Source organism: Cricetulus griseus, chromosome 2, assembly GCF_003668045.3.
Source record: "Cricetulus griseus strain 17A/GY chromosome 2, alternate assembly CriGri-PICRH-1.0, whole genome shotgun sequence".
Taxonomy (NCBI): Eukaryota; Metazoa; Chordata; class Mammalia; order Rodentia; family Cricetidae; genus Cricetulus; species Cricetulus griseus.
In genome coordinates this window covers 409,105,953-409,125,879 of record NC_048595.1, presented here as the reverse complement: position 1 = coordinate 409,125,879, position 19,927 = coordinate 409,105,953, and the positions used below count along the sequence as shown (strand labels likewise).

At 43.2% G+C, this 19,927-nt stretch overlaps 1 protein-coding gene across 5 annotated transcripts in view; it reads left to right on the top strand.

Moving 5' to 3' along the window:
- LOC100774011 (serine/threonine-protein phosphatase 6 regulatory ankyrin repeat subunit B) overlaps positions 1-19,927 on the top strand; it is a 272,850-nt gene that overhangs the window by 232,823 nt on the left and 20,100 nt on the right. For all 5 annotated transcript variants that reach the window (XM_027396893.2, XM_027396896.2, XM_035440951.1 and 2 more), the window contains exons 17-19: positions 7,953-8,024; positions 15,998-16,199; positions 19,508-19,595. In XM_027396893.2, coding sequence (XP_027252694.1) covers positions 7,953-8,024; positions 15,998-16,199; positions 19,508-19,595 — 362 coding nt within the window. The remainder of the gene's footprint in view (positions 1-7,952; positions 8,025-15,997; positions 16,200-19,507; positions 19,596-19,927) is intronic.

The window sequence follows — 19,927 nt, the reverse complement described above, 5'->3', positions numbered from 1 at the left end:
GCCCTGTAGGGGCGGTAAAGCCCGAGAAGGGAGGCCAGTTGGGGTTGTGATAAGTGGCCGCCAGTTCTTCTAGGGTCTCCTTGTCTGAGGGACTTAGGTGATTGGTTTCTGGTTTGGGGTTTGAACAAAAGACAGGTTTTTTTAAGGTAATTTTTAAGGTTTTTAGGGGAATGAGGCTCGAGGCCCTGTAAAGAGGGATAGAGATTACGGGGGTTTTTAAGGGAGGTTTGTCTGTAAGATGTGACGGGGAGGGGGGTCTCTTTAGGGGGCAGGGAGAGGATGGAGGTTTGTCTATGGGGAGAATGAGCATAGAAGAGGGGCTCAAGAAAGTTTTTCATTGCAGAAGTAAGGTGAGCAGAGCCAGGGAAATTGGCAAGGATATCATTAATAACATTCCAATAACTAAAAGTCTGTAAGGGAACTACCTCAGGTCCCTTTTCTTTGAGCAATCTATTAAGATTCTCTCTGACCTTTTTCCAAGTTAGGGGATGAATGTCTGGGCCTTCTAAAATGACCCATGGACATGTTCTTGACAAAAAGCAAAAAATTGAATTAAGTCCTTACATTTTACTTGAACTCCTCTTTCCCGAAAGGAAGTCTTAAAATCCCTAATGAATTTGACCTCCTTAGACAACATTTGGCCCATTATTATGGAACGGAATGAGGGGGACTTACCAGGGAATCAGTTGCTCATGAGTGGTGAGAATGTTCCCAGACCAACGTCCATCGCAATCGGCGAGCAGGACTTCCTTGTCGGCGTGCACTGCCGAGGGTTTCCTCGGGAGGGTCTCCGTTCAGCGAAGAGTCCGTACCTCGGGCCCCACGTTGGGCGCCACCTGCCCCATCCAGCAGGGTTCTGGTAATTCGCAGGTCTCGAGGGGGACTAAGCCTGAAAATAAATGGGCAAGAAAGAAAGAGCGAGACCAAGCAATGTCAAGATCTGTTTATTGAACTTAAGCAAGGAGTTTTTAAAGAGAAAGGAGGAAGTAAAGAAAGAGGAAGTAAGGGAGGGGGGAATGGGTGTTAAATGCCCTCAGGCCTAGGCAGGTGTCCTGGAACTTTCTTGTGGTTTATCTCCCGGAGCACTAACCTAAGGGGTGGGGGTGCTTGACTAAATTGGTGGTTTAGCATGGAGGTCGCCAAGCCTCTTGTAAAGGAGACTTTTATATCTGACCAGGGCTGGCTCCTGACAATCTGCCACTTACTGTGCCCGCAGAAGAATGGTACTCTTTAGTATGCTACTTTGGGCTTGATTGAATTGACCAAGTGAGGTTCATGAAGTTTTTTGTTTAGAGTAACTGCTTAATGACTTGTCTGTCATCAGCGAGAATCTTATCATCATCAGCATTTGTCACCATCAGTACCTCAGCACCATGATCACTGTTGTCATCTCTTCATCATCACCATTTCACTGTCCTGGTTTTCTCTTACATCTGTCTGTTCCTAACCCCAACTGTAGACATTGTCCCACTTTCAAATCCTCACATAGTAGACTCTTAGTGTTATAGTCCAGATCCTCCTGCTCTCTCTCACTGCACATTCTTCCTGAATAATCTCATACACAAGGAAGCTGTAAGCAAGATCTCTGTTCTGAGCCTGATGCTTTACACTCAGCCATCCATTAAAGGAAACATATCCCATTGGATAACCCAGCTGTTCTTCAAACCATAGTTCTCTCCTATGATCTTGCTTGTTGTCTTCTTTCTTATCTTAAAGAGAATGTTACCAAAGCTGGAGAATTAAATGTCACCCCCGACTGTAATCGTCCCCTTTTCGCCAATGTTCGACCAATGAAGCACGTGCATTCTACCTTCTATATGGTAGTTTATGTTAAGAGCTATTACCTCAGTGCCTACTTAGTGCTCAGCAAAGAATTATTGAATGGATTCATAAAGGAACAAATGAAACTCCTGCTTTCTTTATTTCTGTTGTTGTTTTTTCCTCAATTTGAGTATATTGGTTCTTTTCAACTTAAATCATGATTTGGAAATCCCACAGTGGAAATATCTTAATGGCTCCTCAAGTCTAGGGTTGAATTCATCACCCCCAGCATAACTGTAGTTAATGATCACATTGTAGCCAGAATGGCTTTTATCATAAAAGCCAAGAATGTTATCACAATCATGGCTCTTTCCTGCCTAATTCACTTTATTGACTGGATAGCTATCCTTATTTGAAGTCTGGGTTTAAAATTCCTGTCCCCAAATACTCTAAAACCATCCTAGGAGCTGGGAAAATGGCTCACAAACATGCAGACCTGAATTTAAGTCCCCAGAACCCATATAAGTCAGACCCAGTGGCAAATTTCTGTGATCCCAAGAGCAAGATGGGAGCTGGAGACGGGAGAATCCCCAGCAGCTCACAAGCTGGCTAGGCATGTGCAATAGTGAGCAACAATAGACTCTGTCTCTGACAAGGTGAAGGCATGGCCTGACACCCAGGGTTGTCCTGTTCTTCGACAGCATGCTATGTTCTCTGTTCTCCAGTTCTCTTTCTGCTGGCTTGAATATTCTTTGCCCAGATAGCTCCTATCAAGGCCCCAGGCCTGATGTTATTTTCTATGATTGCAGTTGTATATCAGGCACTTCTTTGGACTCACACATAGTATCTTTGTTATCCATCCCTTCCTATCTCTTGCCTTAATGCTTTGATTACCTGTTAACTGCTCTGGGTTCCCCATTAGCCCCAGAGTTCTATCAGGTCAGCAACCACATCTGTTCACTGCAAAAATTGGATTCTGGTGCTTCCTCCAGCCAATATTAGCTGAGTGAATGAAATGAGGCATCATACGCTGGTAGAATGAGCAAACTATGTATGTGGAAAAATTTTATTCCAAAATAAACATTGTGGGAACATAACTACCCTGTGTCTATTCACGGAGTATTGTCTTGCCCTGTTCATCGTGTTTGTAGAAGTGGGGAAACGGTTCTGTGTTCCTTTGGTTACAGGTTCATTCTAGGACAAGATTTGGAGCTGGTATACACTGTCAATTCCAGGAAGTCTTGCAGGTGATAAAATTGCAAAACAAAGAGCAGATGTTTACTGGCCCCGTTGGGCAGTGAAAGCCTCTTTTATTTCAGCCGTGTAAGAGAGATGGGTTTTTAAATCAGCACTTTGAAGTTAAAATTAAATTTGTTTTCATTATTTTAGTATATCCTAAGTTCCAAGTTCTATTCTTACATTAACAAGGAACAAACCCAAAATACCTCACACATCTAATGCATTTATTTATAATATATTACCTATAAATTTAAAATTGTGTGTTTTGAGCTATTCTACACTTGTTATTTAATCTACTGAAGCCTCTCAATCATAACATTTTGTTCCACATGTACTTACCCTGGAGAGGCACTCTGTACCCTCCTGAGGGTCTCAGGGCATCCTTCTTTATTTAAATTTTTTATTTAGACTAGAAACAATCTTATTTTACATATCAGTCCCAGTTCCCTCTCCCTCTCATCCTCCCATGCCCCTCACCAACTCCCCCATCCTATCCCCTTTCTCTTCCCCAGGGAGGGAGAGGCCTTCCATGGGGGATCTTTAAAGTCTGTTACATCATTTGGGGGAGGGCCTAGGCTGAGAGAACCTAGGCTGAGAGAGTATCCCTCTATGTGGAATGGGCTCCCAAAGTCCACTCATACACTAGGGATAAATACTGATCCACTACCAGAGGCCCCATAGACTGCCTAGGTCTCCTAACTGACACCCATATTCAGGGGGTCCGGGTTGGTCCTGTGCTGGTTTCACAGCTGTCAGTCTGGGGTCCATGAGCTCCTCCTTGTTCAGCTCAGCTGTTTCTGTGGGTTTCCCCAGCATGATCTTGATCCCTTTGCTCATCACTCCTCACTCTCTGCAACTGGATTGCAGGAGTTCAGCTCAGTGCTTAGCTGAGGGTGTCTGCTTCTGCTTCCATAAGCTACTGGATGAAGGCTCTAGGATGGCATATAAAGTAGTCATCAATCTCATTATAGGGGAAGGGCATTTAAGATAGCCTTTCTGTTATTGCTTAGATTCTTAGTTGGTGTTATCTTTGTAGATCTCTGGACATTTCCCTAGTGTCAGATTTCTCTTTAAACCTATAATGGCTCCCTCTATTATGGTATCTCTTTTCTTGTTCTCCTCTATTCTTCCCCTGACTCAATCTTCCTGCTCCCTCATGTTCTCCCCCCTTCTCCCTTTCTCTCTCTCATAACTCCATCTCCCCTCTCCCCATGCTCCCAATTTGCTCAGGAGATCTTGTCCCTTTCCCCTTCTCCGGATGACCCTGTATGTCCCTCTTAGGGTCCTCCTTGTTTCCTAGCTTCTCTGGCAGTGTGGATTGTAGGCTGGTAAACCTTTGCTCTATGTGTAATATCCATATATGAGTGAGTGCATACCGTGTTTGTCTTTTTGTGACTGGATTACCTGGCTCAGGATGGTTTCTTCTAGTTCCATCCACTTTCCTGGGGCATCTTTCTTTTGATTATATGGAAGCTTAAGAATTTGTTTTCAAATAGAAATAGTTTTAGTCATTTTACTGATTATAGTATGTTCTTGTTTGTTTCTTCTATGAAAAAAAAACAAAGCAAAGCAATAACAAAACAAAACAAAAAAACACAGGTCAGAATCAACTTGGAGGAAGAAAGGGTTTATTTCAGCTGACACTTTACAGTCTATCATCGATGAAAGTCATAGCAGGAACTCAAGGCAGGAACCTGAGGTGTAGACCATAGAAGAACTCTGCTTTCTGGCTTGTTTCCCTGGCTTGTCCAGCTACCCTTCTTACATAGCCCAGACCCATCTGCCTAGGGGTGGTACTCTCACAGTGGGTGGGCCCTTCCATATCAATTAGTAGCCCTTCAAAAAATGCCCCCACACATGTCCACAAGCCAATATGATGTAGGCAATTTTTTATTTGAAATTCCCTTTTATGTAAGTTTGTGTCAAACTGACAAAAACTTTCTGTGACATGATAATATATATTCACTGTGAGAAAAATGGGTTAGGAAACAGGAAGAGGAAGTTAAATGTTCTGCAACCCTACTTGCAGGTTGTCGTGTTAAACATCTTAGAATATATGTTTCTGTGATGTTTTCTGAATATATCGTGTCCATTTGGTCTTTGTTTTAAAGTGAAAGTAGTGTCGGTTGCCCTGGAATGTGTGTTTCACCTGACAAGTTAAGGAGTTCCAAGGACAGAAGTGGGTGACATTCTTTTTAGGAAATTTTGCCTTTCAGGGTTTGAATACTGTAATTCTGCCTTTGTCACTGTCATTAGGAGAAACTTTTTTGCCAGATACAGTGGCACAGTCTGTAACTGCAGTACTGAGAGGCAGAATCAGGTAGATCTCTGTGATTTCCAGGCCAGCCAGGACTACATGGTGAGACACTGCTCCCCCACCCACAAAAAAGTTAGAAATAGAAATCTGTGCAGGTTTAACTTGCAGGACATAAAAGCCTGCTACTATCTGAAAAACGAAAGATATAATTTTATTTAGTGGGTATTACAAGACAGTGAGGATGTTTAGGAAAGTGAAGCCTAGGCTGACCCTTTAGGAATAAGCTTGAATAGATGCACTGTGCTAGGGAGTGGCCTCTTACCTATAATCCTGGAGAGAGGGAACCGAGGGCAGCCACCACAGTGGCTGACTCAGAGACATGCATCCTTGCTGATATGCAGGGACTCACCTGCCTCTAGAACCATCCAGGTTTTTGGCTGGATCCACCCTGCCCCAAAGCAGATGCCAGGTATCATCCCCTCTTACTTCTCTACCCTCCCTGTTCTGTGGCCTGTGCATGAGAAGCTGAAAGACAAGTAAACACAACTCCACAACCACGTTCCCCAACAGAATGGCAGGGGTTTATTCTGTCCATTTCCATCTTCAAAGCTTCAATTAGTGCATTTCATTGCCAGATTTAAATCCTGTGTGGAGCCCTTGCTTTAGGGCATCTACAAAATGTCATTTTGGGTTGTTTAACATCTGCCATATAGGTCAGTCCATGCCCACCCACAAGTAGTATAGAGTGGACATTGATGACCACTGTGTTCACCACACATCTATCCCGGCTCTGGATGTTCGATTGGTGTGTCCTTTGTATGCCTCTGTATATGAAAAAGAATTCGAAGGCAAGATAAAGAGGAACATCAGGTCAGAAGGGGCAAGCCTATCCTTTGTCTCTCTCTGTAGATTCTGCTCAGATCTCGGCATCTCCGTCCTTCTTTCTGTGTCTGTCTCTCTTGTCTGTCTATGTGTCTGCCCATCTCCTTTTTGCCTTGTGGACTCTATGGGCCAATCCCAGGACCCTGTGCATGCTAAGCAAGCTATATCCCTAGCGCTCTTTATTTTCTGTGTTAAGACAGTATCTCACTGTCTTGTCCAGACTGGTCTCGAACTCATGCTGTAACCCAGACTACAAAATGAAGTCTTGCTTGTGCGACTTTTGTTGTGTTCCTGCTTAATCAACATTGGTTGATTCTGCATCTCCAGTTACCCAGCCCAACTGTCTCTATCTGTCTCTAGTGCTCCCTGCTGGTCCATGCCATGGCATTTCTCTTCTAAGCTGTTGCTTGAGCTCCTAGGTGCGGACATTGCCCCCATCATTGTCACACTGGAATCAGACATTTAGATCATGCCATTTCTCTACTCAAAACACGTTAGTGAGTTTCCACCACACTGTGGATCAAAGACAAAATCTTGACCACGTAGGGATCTTCCCAGCATCCTACCCTCACCTGTTTCTTCCTCTGCATTCTCATCCCACACCCCCATTGCTCCAGCCTCCTTGATGATATTAAGAACACCTGTTCCCAAGGAGCTTATTGTTTGCCCATACTTCTCCTGGGGATGCCCAGATAGCCACATGGCTCTCTCCTCTTGCTCCAGATTAGGCTTGGCCATCACCTACTCAGTGAGGCCCGCCCCATTGCTGTGTGTAACGTTGCAGAGGGATTCCCCTCAAGCCCTCAAAACCCCCATCTCTGCTCCATTTTTCATAACACCTCATACAATATATGAACTCTGTAGCTTTCCTATTGTATGTCTACCTCCATGAGAAAGCTGACTTTTGCTATTGGCTCTTCAGTACAACATAATCATTCTCTAATCATTACTGCACCCAGTAATCGTTCCCTAAATGTCTGTTACATGAATGCATTCTCCATGCGTGTCTCATGCTACACTCATCTTGTTATTGATTGGGGGATTAATGTCTAGGATGAATAAGCAAAAAGGTTTAACAGTAGTCCAGGAGCGTGAGTACCATCGTCCTCTCACTCTTCCCAGCACCACAAGATTTTTTTTTTTTTTTAATTCATCGCTATCACTTGGTACATTTCATTGACCCTTCTCCCAGTCCTCTGTTGTTACAATGTTGCTTCTCTTACATCTCATTGTTTCAGACTGGAAATATCACCTTGGAGAGGCCTTCCCTTCCCATGGGTCCAGGGTAACCCTCAGCCTCGTATTCCACCACCATGTTTTATTTTCATGGAGGCGCATGCCACTTCAAATGCTTCCTTGTTTGTATATTTATTTGTCTGTGTTTGGTTTCTTTTTCTAAACTGTAAACTTCATGACAATAAGGGAACTCACCTATTTTTTCCCAACAGTATTTTCTGTAAATGTGTATTTGATAATGAAATAAACACCAGCTATCATTTTTCACTATGAATTCTCTCGGGGAAATAGATGTAATATGCATGATATTTTCTGGATTGGCAAAGAAGCATCTTTTCAAGTACAAACATCTCTTTTGAGTAGCTAGCAAATGTCAAGTTGATCGGGAAGCTTAAGTCCTTGGTTTGCATGTCAATTGGAGACAGTGATACTTGATCTTGGCACTTTGTTTGCTGATACGCTGTAAAATTGTCTTGACGTTTGAAGCCTCGCTCCTTACTTATGCCCATGTTAGTAACCAGAAATCACAATTTCTTAATGACTCTTTTATTTATTGGTTTATTTTTTGTCTCCACAGCTTTTGGAAAGAACCAACACTGATTTTGAAGAATCAGATTGCGTTGCTCCCAAGAGTCCACTCCACTTAGCGGTAAGTGAACTGCCATGGGCAGCTTCCCATTTGTCTCACAAAGAACAAGTTCAAAAAAGTTAGCCTGCTGTTGAGATGTAGCCCAGAAAGGCAGTGATCGGTGCTAATGAGAATAGCAGAGGGTTGAAAGCATAGGCAGCCAAGAGAGCCTACTTCACATAGGCCTGGCTTCACCAGCCTCTCCTTACATACAGTTACCTACCTTGTCCTCCGTGTCCCATCTGTAGAACGGGGACAAATATAAAGATGAAGCCTGCATAAAGTTGCTACCACAGCAGGTATAATAAGTGATCACCGTAAGCTTTAGTCATTTTTTTATATAAAGGAAACATTTTGGCTGAAGATCTGATTATAGAGAATGATATGCAAATGTTAAACCTATGAATAATCAATGTCACATTTTCAAATGTCACAATTAAAACCTGTGTGGGTTTTAAACAAACCTATGTGAGAATAAAAGGGGTAGCAACTGTGTCATTCTTCCTGGTTTGCCTTTGGGCCTCCAGGGAGGTCCTGGCTCCAGTGTCCATGCTGGAGAGATCTGGGAGGGACAGAGCTCTCACTAGCAATACTCACTCCCCACCTCCTGGTAATCAGGGGAGACTTTTGACTCCTAAACTCTTCCTGGAGGTACTTCCACTCTCATAACTCTGCTTCAGATGGTATCTGACTCACTCTTAGTGATTGGCAGCTGTTTGAAAGAGCCCTGCTGCCTGGCAGTCACACCCAGCCACAGCCAGCTCGCCTGCCCCCAGCACTGTTGAATGGTGAACACTCAGTCATGCGCTAGTCATAGAGGTCCAGATGGTATTTAGATGTGTCTTTGTTTAGTAAATACAATGGGACAGGATTCAAGGAGAATGAAAAGGAGCCAGGTCTACTTTTAACAGGTACATTTTATCTATATGATGCACAAACACTTCTTTAGTGTTATTCCAATGAAAGTTTAGAGAGGGGAATGTTTTATTAATAGGTACCAGTGGGCATTCCTACAAGGTGAGAAGAGACAAGGCCTCGACACAAGGATTGGGAGTGTCCAGGGCCAGTCACTCTGTGAGGAGCCCACCCTCCACTGCCTGTGTCCCCACATACTTGCCAGCATAGCTGTAGAGCCCACTCATAGCCTCTGACACACCCATCAACACATCCACTAAACACATAAACCTTCTCTCATGCACACATACATTTTGGATGCTGTGAAATTAGCCATCGATCTTGGTTCCAGGAGGTAGACTTGGATGGAGAAGGTGGGTGGGCAGTGGCGTGCTCATATGGACAGGGTTTCATAGCAGTTGGCTCTGAGAGCAGGCTGCTCTTTCAATCCTGTGCAGCTGTCTTCTGTACCCAAGCAAGGTCCCCCGTGCTGCTGTCAGCTGTGCCTGACCCAGCTGTGCCAGAGCTGGGTATGCATAGATGCTCTTAGCCAGGGTTTATAGAGCCAAATCCTCATGCCCTTTCTACATGGAGCTGACTGAATTGCTACTGAGAAGAGAGTTCTAGGCTTCCAAACATTCTATCCTCATTTCTGCCCCCCTCCCCAAATTATTTGCTTTGTGTTCACTGTGTGTGAGGTGTGCTTCTGAGCTCTCTGGGTCTCCCCTCACATAGGGAAGGGTGGCATGGTGATGACACCATGGCAAAAGCAGTGCTGCAGCTGGCAGGGGGGGTCAGAGAAGACAGGGAGAGGCAGTGCTAGATGCCACTCTTCTCATCAGTAACTCATCTGAACATGTTTTCTTCCACTGTAAATTAAAGGGGGTGAATTAGTTAAGGTTCCTTTGAGTTTGTCAGTTTGTTAGTTGTGTGATGTTGGCCAAATACCTAACGTCTTGTGTCTCAGTTTCCCCACCCATCAGAAGGAAGGGATATCAGTGCCTCATCAAGAGCCATTGTGGGAATGGCATGAGCTAATTGGGGTAAAGCAATTAGAAGAGGATCTGGTGGCCCCTGTGTGTCAACATCCCAGCTTCATCCTCATCAGTACCAGTCTCTGTCCTCCAGGGGACACACACTGGCTATGAATAGTGCCAAACACTTTTCTAGGGGGAGATGTTACAGGGGAGGAATGAGGCCTCTGTCCTTGAAGAGTTTCCCATACTGAAGAGATATTAGCAAGTAATTGCAGGCCAGATGGTAATAAGTGTTACAGGAGAAAATGGAATGGAATCCATGCGGTGGAGTATTGAGGTGGCAGACAGGGTGCTATTTTACAGAGCTTAGAATATCACATCTGCACAGTGGGCCTGAGAGCTAGTCCCACTGCTATCTGACAGAAGGTGCTGGGCACAGGTGTAAAGTCCTGGCATAGGAGAATGCTTGGCATGTCCACAGAACAACAGTGTGGCCACCAGAGTGGGGAGAGAGCATGGGGAGAACAAGAACAGCCGCCACAACATCTCACAGGGCCTCCTAGTCTGTGGTAACAACTTTGAGTTTACTCTGAGCAAAACAGAAATCAATTGTTCAGATTTGAGGAGATAAAGGAGATGGTGTGACTTAGGTCTCAAAGGTCACAAACTTACAAAAGAATAGAAGCCAAAGCCACACGTAATGGGGTGACTCGACCAGAGTCATCCCAATGGACTTTTCCTCTACAAGCTAACACTTAATTTTTTTTTTTTTTTTTTTTTTTACTTCAAGTAAAAAAAGTAGGCTCATCACCCTCTCCAGAGTTTACTGGAGCAATTACCTTTATAAAACCCAAGGCATATTGTTCTTAGGTAAAAGCATTCTAGCAGGGAAATGGAACCAGATGCCCCTAACCCTTGACCCATAAAGAGACCTGACCTGCTCTGGGCACTATTTCCTGTCTGAATGATTTGAATCTCTGGGGTCATCAGCTCAGAGAATCTCATATCTTTCACTTGAAAAATTTAAATGAAGAAATGAGGTTGTGCAAATGGGGAGGGGGGCGCTCCAGGGTTGAGATTTCCAGATGGACTTGTGGTATCCCTGAAACGTGCCGGACTCCCAAATCCCCTCTCCTTGTTTACCCATAGTTTCCATCTTTAAAGGCTTAAGTAGATGAGTCATGATTAAAGCATTTAAGTTGCTTAATGATATATTTCTTGAAATAGTTTACAATGATAATTTAAATCATTTTAAAGTTCGGTACTCACAGTGACATCTTAGCATAGTAAAATTCATCCCTAATCAAGAAACTATTGGCAATGGTTGTCTGCTGGCAAAGAGAAGATCTGTTTTCTGCAATGGAGTCTCCCTAGGTATATCAACCACACTCCTGGACAGGACAGGTCCCGTGCCCAGGAGTGGATGGCTAACACAAAATGAACACCAACTGGTTTTGTTGTTGTTGTAGGCTTGTTTTGACATTTTTTTTTTGTCTCATTGGTTTGCTTTTATTATCATTTTTTGTTTTGTTTTTGTTTTGGGGAGAGGACAAGAAAATGAAATTGTGTGGGTAGGGAGGTAGGAGGATCTGGTAGGAGTTAGGGGAGTGGAAAACATGCTCAAAATATAGTGTATGAAAAAAATTAAAGAAAAAAAGGAAATACAAGCACATAGAAGAAACAGGAGAATTCATCATGTAGGTAAACTTGGCGTTTGAACTACCCTGAGTATTTTCTCATGCCCAGTACACAAAACCATCCAGACTGGAAGTAGAAAGCTGTAATTAGTAGGACTCTATCCATTGTGTTTTATGCTAAGCTGCTTTAACTAGAAAACAACAAATGGGTTTTTGTTCTTTTAATTGTGAGGATTAAAAGAGAAAGCACAGGGGCTAAGTACCTTCATTACAGCTGTTGTTCCAAAAATGCTCACGGTCTCCTGCCTGCATGCTTCTCCCCCCTCCCGTGTGTCTTCTCTTTATTAAACCTAAGTATGCTGGCCATTGTCCTTGTGTATCTACATGCATTGTAAGTTTTCTGAGGCTAAGTTAGGTGAACAGAAATTAACATGGTTACTATTCTCATCGTAATGGAGAAAACAGCATCTAGACATTTACTATTTTCTCTTCTTGGTTGACGTTTGAAACTCCCCCATGATAAGAGGCCAAGGAACAAACATCTTAACTGTCATATTGAATTTCTACATTCTCTCTCCAAAGGACTCCTCGACCAGCCTGCCTTACCAGAAACCTAGGTCTTTCACCTTTAGCATAACTAGGTAACTCTGCTCCTCAGTAAGATGAGGGTAACAAGAGCATCTAAACTCCAGATTGGTGAGAGTGAAATGAGGTGATAGGTATGAATGTTGCCGAGCTCACAGCAAGCAGCCAGCCAGTGGTTACTTCAGAATTCAGGTTACAATATAGACCACCTGTCCTGTTCAGTGACAGATCTCGACACAGGAAGTTTTGTTTTCCTGTCTCTAGAGAGGCAACAGTGCAGAGCAAAGGCACAGTAGTCGAGGACTTCGTCCCCAGAGTGCACCTTCTTGCTCCAAAGCTATGTTCAAGATACTTTATATTTACCTGGAGCTTTCTATAGAAGGAATTTAAGTTTTTCATTCAGCATTTATTCTGCAGCCCTATTCCATTCCAGGTAAACACAAAAATATTTAGCCTTCAAGTCAGTCAATGGAATTTCAGGGGCAAAGTGTTATCTGGACTGCAGATAACAAGTCCGGATCCTGACTTAGTCACCACCTAAGGAGTTTTTAACCTGTGAAAAAAAAGATGTTTAAGTATGGTAACATATGCCTACATTTGTGTTGGTGATAATCCCAGCACACAAGAGGCTGGAGCAGGAGGGCTAAGGGTTTTAGGCCAGCCTAGGCTATATTACAAGATCTTGTCTAAAAAAAATGGGGAAACGGACAGTTTCAGCTCATAAACAAGATGTGGAAGCGCTTAGCATGGTACCCATGACATAGAAAGCCCTTAGTGAATCATTGCTATTATCAAAAGCAAATCAAGAAATACATGATGAGTATTTGGTGACAATAAATGCTTCCAAGACAAAGAGGTAAACAGGCTGAAGAGTGGAAGGATCTTTTACAGATGTGCTGGGTGGCTTTTCCCTGGTTAGGTACATTTGCATAGATGTACCAGGACAGGCAGAGGCTGTATGGTTAAAGCACTTTCCAGATAAGGAACTTGAAGTGGTCAGAGGAGGAAGTTCATGCACTTAACTGTAGAGGACGGTGTGGGCACCCCAGAGCTTGGACATGCTAAGGATGCTTGCAGGGGAAGGCTAAAGCTCAGGCCTGGTTGGTCATGGCAGGTTTTGGATTTTGCTGCCATCTAGGCTGAGTTTTCAGCAGGCAGTGTGATGGCACCCAGTTTGACTGTAGAACGGTTTCATCCGGTGCCCGTGCCTATGATAGATCACCAAGGGACAGGTGAGAGTGTGTGGTGAGGCAGTGCCTCAGATGTGTTTCTAGGACACAGAAGGCATGGCGACAGTGTCCTATGAGTGGTGGGGAGGGCTGCCACTCATTACACAGCACCTGTGTGAACTTGAATGGAGCTGTGGGGTTCTCCGGTGATTCCTGCAAATACAGAGATGTTTCTGTGTGTGTTAGCAAAGGTGCACATTCCTCTAGGTTGGCATGATGCACTCAGAACAGGGCAAGGCTTGGAAGGTGCTCTTTGTCACAGTCATCTGTACTACTGTCCCAGATACTTGTTCATGGGCTTAAGAACTTGTTCATGGGCTCTAGAGTTAGAGAAACACAGATGACATCAGGGTACCACCTGAGAGGGCAAGGCGGCAGGTTCGGGGAAGGAAATCCAGGATTCAGTGTGCAATGCTGAAACACTCAAGGACCGATACCAAGGGGAGGTTGGACCTGTGTCCTTAGAAATCAAGGGAGAAGTTGGGACAGGGATATAAATAGGGATTCGTTACCATATGTTTTATATCACATGTTACATAGAGAATATATTTTTTCATATGCAAAAATCATCAAAATCATCAACAAAAATAATGAAATGAGAAAATTTTATTTTTAACTTATCAGTATTCTTAATTCTTATGGATTCTTTTCAACATAGTTTTTGTTATTGTTGTTAATCTATACTCAGGGCAAAAGTTATTTGTTATTTCTGGAAAATAAGGTAAATTAAGCACATGTACTTAATACCCTTTAAATCTAGAAATAACCACTGCTATTGGTTTCTTTGGTATCCTGAACTTTTCCTGTGACTATAGAAGTATATATAAATATAAATATACACACATATATATCTTCTTTTAATATAAATGAGGCCATGCTAAAATATATTGCCTACAACTTAGTTTCTAAAAATCCCTTTTTGGATACTGGCATATCACCCTCCACAAAAGTCATAGCAGCCTACGCACCCACCAGATTGCCTTTTTTTCCCACTATCTTAATGATATTGGGTTTGGCCAAAGTCTTCATTCATTGTCCAGGTGGTCATAAAATAGCACTATAAAAATTTTATGTAGATTTTCATCTGCCTATTAGCACTTACATTTCTTTTTTTCCCCCCACTGTGAGCTGATTTTTCAGGTCTTTTGAACACTTTCCTGGTTTCCAAAAGTTCTTTTTATATTAAGGAAATGAATCCTTTGTGTGAAGTTTTTTGCAATGCGTGGTGCTGTGAGGAATAGCACGGTGAAGGAAAGACGCCAGTGACAAAAGAGGGTCTTTGATGTCTAAAGACAACGGGACAGACCTTCCCTACTTCTTTCTTGTCCCTCACACCCACTTCACCCCAGATAGTCCACCCCCTCCTCTTTTATTTTCAAGATCCCTTGCTTATGTATTGTGGGGTGAGGGAGTAATATTCTTTCCTTTATAGACTAAATTAAAAGTCTCAGACTTTCTATCTTGTTTTTAATAGTATACAGCCTAGGATCTCATAATAGATCTAAACTTGGCCCTGACACGTCCTTTATTTCCCTAATTGTTTCTGTGGTTTCTTCTTCTTCTTCTTCTTCTTCTTCTTCTTCTTCTTCTTCTTCTTCTTCTTCTTCTTCTTCTTCTTCTTCTTCTTCTTCTTCTTCTCGAGACAGTGTTTCTAGAAACACTAGACAGGTAGGTATATTTTTGTCAGAGCTGTGGCTTTAGAGGCTGTCCTGGAACTTGCTCTTGTAGACCAGGCTGGTCTCAAACTCCCAGAGATCCGCCTGCCTCTGCCTCCCAAGTGCTGGAATTAAAGTAGTGCACCACCACTGCCAGGTTGTGGCTTCTTTTTGATCAATGGAAGAAATAAAGAGGAAGGCAGGGCATCCACTGCATATCAGATTTTATGCAAAGCCGGTACAATTTATCTCTTCATCTTTGTGGAAATCCTGGGAGACAGCTTTTATTGTTCTCAGTTTACAGATGAGGAAACAAAGCTCTAAGTAAATTAAGGAACTCACCTGTGCTCTTGTGGTTAGTCACAAGTCAGTCACGTGACATGCTGTGAGGGAAGGTTTGCCTGCTTGGATTGAATTACAGAGTCCTTAATGTTTCCAGTAATTCCCCCCCCCCCAGCTTTATTAACAGAAAAGATCCTGAAAATGTTCTCCTACTGTCCATTGATATATTTAGGACTCTGCTGGTAGATGAGCGTATAATTCACACAGCCATTTGTCTTTATTAGCTCATTATATTGGTTGATCTAATAAAATGCACTGATGGATGTGGTGCCTTTGAACAAATTAGTTGACAAGGGAGGGGAAAAAAGGCATTTATATGCAACCAGAGGCTTGTGAATTAGTGCTTCAGTATAACTTCAATTTGCTGGCTGCAGATTCCATCCCAAGTGTTGTTCCGATGGCCTATTTTATTTGTTTGTTTGCTTGTTTCCCCTCCCTCCTCTCCTCCTAGTCCCTCCCACCTCCTCTCTCCCCCAGGTCCCCTCCACCCCACATGATTTCCCTTCAGAAAAGGTCAGGCCTCCCAGGGACATCAACCAAAAACGGTATATCAAGTTGCAATAGGATTAGGCACCTCTGCTCGGGAATTAGCTGCTCTGGAAGCTCAGCCCCTCAGGTGGATGCCATGGGATTTGAGACAAATGAGAGTACTCTTTGTGGCTTTCTTCTTTGCAGGCTTACAATGGGCACCACCAAGCCTTGGAGGTCCTCCTCCAGTCACTAGTGGACCTGGACATCAGGGATGAGAAAGGTCGGACGGCTTTGTATCTAGCTGCTTTCAAGGGCCACACAGAATGTGTGGAAGCACTTGTTCACCAGGGTGCCTCCATCTTTGTGAAAGACAATGTCACCAAAAGAACTCCTCTTCATGCCTCAGGTAAGTCTCCTCAAAGGTCCAGTTTATGCCTGAGTTTCGCAATTCATGTCTAGGTATAAATGAAAGGATGAAACAGGTGAGGTGTCTCAGCAGATAAAGGTCCTTGCCACCTGGCCTGATTGACCTGAGTTCAGTCCTTGGAACTTCTGCAGGTTGTCCTCTGTCATCCAAATGCATAGGGCACAATCTACCCCAATAAATAAAATCAATAAATTAAAAAAAGATTTTAAAAGGATGATAGCTGGGGCTGTAGCTCAGAGGGAAAGCATGTGCCTAGCACGTACCAGGCCCTAGGTTCCCCTCCCCGCCCCCAACCTTAGCAAAGGACAGCAGCACCTTCTTCCATCCCATTTTTTTAACATCTAAGTTTTATTTCTACGGGCACTTCCAGATGTGCACAGATGTAAAGACAATGTGGAAGAATCTTTGGCCCAGCCAGCACATAAGAACCTTTTAGTTCAGGCAGTTCCGTGGTGTTTGCCCTTGAAGGGCAGTGTGAGACATCCTTTAAAGAGGGAAATACCTATAGTCTTATTGAGGAAGTGAGGGAGTTGTGTATGGTTCTCATTCCTTGAAAGTTTTCTAGAAACACTAGACAGGTAGGTATATTTTTGTCGGAGCTGGTGAGAGAGCTCAGTAGACAAAGATTCTTACTATCAAGCCCTGTGGCCTGTATTTAATTCACTGGGATCCATGTGGCAGAAAAGACTCCTGCAATGTAGTCCTTGGATCTCTATATGTATGCCTTGACAAGTACACAACAAAATAAATGCAAATGTAAATTTTAAAAAATATACATGTCTATCAATATCCCTTAATACCCAAGCCACTGAACAGACACAATACAGAGACACAGAAAGCCTACCTGTTACCTAATTATCTGGAAACAGTTGTCTCTGGCAAAGTTCAGTAATGGCTATTATAGCCAATTATAATTTTTTTTTGTTTCCCACCAGTGTTTTTGCTTCTTAGGCATTCCTTGGTATTATTGTAAAAATCAAATTTGCTCTTTTTAAAGATTTGTTGCCTTGACCAGCATGCACTTTGTTATCATGTAATTCCTAACAATTGCCAATGGTCTGTTTTGATTGAGGAAGACGGCCCTTGAAACAGGTGAATAATGAAGGACCAGCCTCACCCATTTGCCACCGTGATGTAGGTGTGGTCCAAGGGTGCCCCCTAGTGGTCAAGAAGACTCACTCTGGCTTTCTCCTGAACCATTCATAAAAAAGATGGGGCTTTCATTTGGCTATTTCCCACAAAATGTCTGCTGTGCCGAAGCTTCAACCTGAGATTCGAGAATCAGCTTAGAATATTTTTCCCTGTCTGGAACCCATCCCCCACCAAAAAAATATTACGAGTGTGTGTGTGTGTGTGTGTGTGTGTGTGTGTGTGTGTGTGTGTAAATGCGTGTTTTTTTTCCCATGCAACAAACCCTTTACTAACATTTTTAACAGGTTCAGCTATTACTGAAACTTGAATTTTTATAAACTTAAATTGGGGCAAATGGCTGTAGTGTAGAGTAATGCCACCATTGCCCACTGGGAATGCAGACTGAAGAATTAGTAGCCAAGGCAGAGGACCAGGTGCAGTGGACTCTTTGGATGTTGTAATCGGAAAGAGTGCGGCCATCTTCGGGCGGCTTGCCCACAAAGATGATGAGTCGCTGCTGGTCGGGACCTCTTTATCCTGGATCTTGGCCTTGACATTTTCGATGGTGTTCCTGGGCTCCACCTATAGGGTGATGGTCTTGCCGGTCGGGGTCTTCATGAAGATTTGCATTTTTACCTGTTAACGAATGTGACCGAATGTGACCGCTGAGCGCGTAGGAACACCTAGACGCAAGGAGCTCCGAAGCGCGGACAAAGCCTCTCGTCACTCCTTTTTTTTTTTTTTTTTTTTTTTTTTTTTCTTCTTCTTCAGTTCACTTGGGAAGCCAGAGTTCCTCAGTTCCTTTGTTTCAGACCTTTGGAGTACTGTGAGGAGGGGCAGCCAGAATGAACATTGGAGGGTTTAGCAAAAATAAATACAGTGACAGTTGTGGTCTTTGAGCAGCGTGAAAAATGGCTGTCATTCATAGCTGGGAGAGGCTGAGCCAGTCTAACAGAGAGCTGGAGACGGCAGGGCACAGCTAAAGATGCTAATGTCTTTTTCTAGAAGGTAATTTGGGGGGAATATAATGTGTGGGAACACAGGGAGAACCGAGGTTTGTTACTCTAAGGGGGGCTTAAATTTTCCTGAGGGCTGTGAGCTAAGCACAAACAGCTACGGTGAAGAAACAGAAGCTCCACTGTAGATTTGGCCATGTGACACACTAGGTGAGCAATAAGAACCAAGTTACTCTTTTTTTTATGTTTAGCCAAAAATGAAATATCCTTGGAGTGATTCTGAGCATTAAAGAATATCAAATTGATACAGAAAGAAAAGCCAAGACTTGTTGTTCCCACCCCCCTGAACCCACTGCCAAGGAGATGTAACTCTCAGTCCTATGCCAATCTTTTCCTTTTAGGCATATGTTAAAGTCCCGGCAGATTTCAACATGGTAGCAGGCTTTTGTATAATTTTAAGAGCAACAGCAGCAATAAAATGTTACCTGGAACTCATATATATATATATATATATATATATATATATTATATATAATATAATATATGCAGAGAGAGAGAGAGAGAGAGAGAGAAGAGAAGAGAGAGAGAGAACAGACTGAATGCTATGGCTTACAAAATGTGGACAGTGTTCCTGTTGTTCATTTGAACGCTGCTGCTGAATGTGAGCTAATTCTAATATGTGTTGTTCCAAAACTGTGTGGAAATCAAATTATCATCCTTTTGTGACTGGAAAGAGGGGCCTTTATCAATCCAACATAACTACATTTGTGCCCTTCTCTCACTACGTCCAGAGCAAGGGAAGTCCAGTGTCCTTTATGGTATCCTTATTGTTCAGAGAGGAAGCCATGTCTGGAATGCTAAGGATATTTGTCTTCTTGTTCCCCGAGTGGAATTCCACAGTAGCTGTAAGGCTTCTCAAAGTGTCCATTCACTACACCAGAGGAAATGCCTTATTCTAGAGGAGGGGTTTATCATGCCGTGAGGCTTCTTTCCAGCACCCCTCACACTCACTTAGGCGCTTTGTTCTTCTAAAGGGGCATCTTTACTTCTGCACATGAGCCAGGCCACCTGGACTCTCTTGAACTGGAAACCAGGGCTACCTGTCAGCAGTGGTATGAAATCACTGATTTGAAGTCCACCTGAATTTCACTTTGGGGTGCTGGTTTTTAAAAAGAGAATGCCCATCATTTTGTTTTTCAGTTGTTAATGGTCACACGCTGTGTTTGAGACTACTACTCGAAATAGCAGACAACCCGGAGCTGGTTGATGTGAAAGATGCCAAGGGACAGTAAGTGTTTTCATGTTGGCCTCCGGCTGTTGTGTCAGTCACAAGAGCTGATTGGTTGGTTTGTGGAGTAGTGAAGAAGGCAGGCTGCTGAATTCTAGAATAGGAGGAGTACATCTCTGTGAAACTTATAGGTAAGGAGCCTAGAACAATGAAGGATCGCCCCAGGGCATATGTTTAAGTGAAGTATTCGGTGTGTGCTTATCTTGATGATCCTTTTTTTTTTTTTTTTTTTTTTTGAGGGGGTGGTTCAAGACAGGGTTTCTCTGTGTAGCTTTGGAGCCTGTCCTGGAACTCACTCTGTAGACCAGGCTGGCCTCTGAACTCACAGAGAT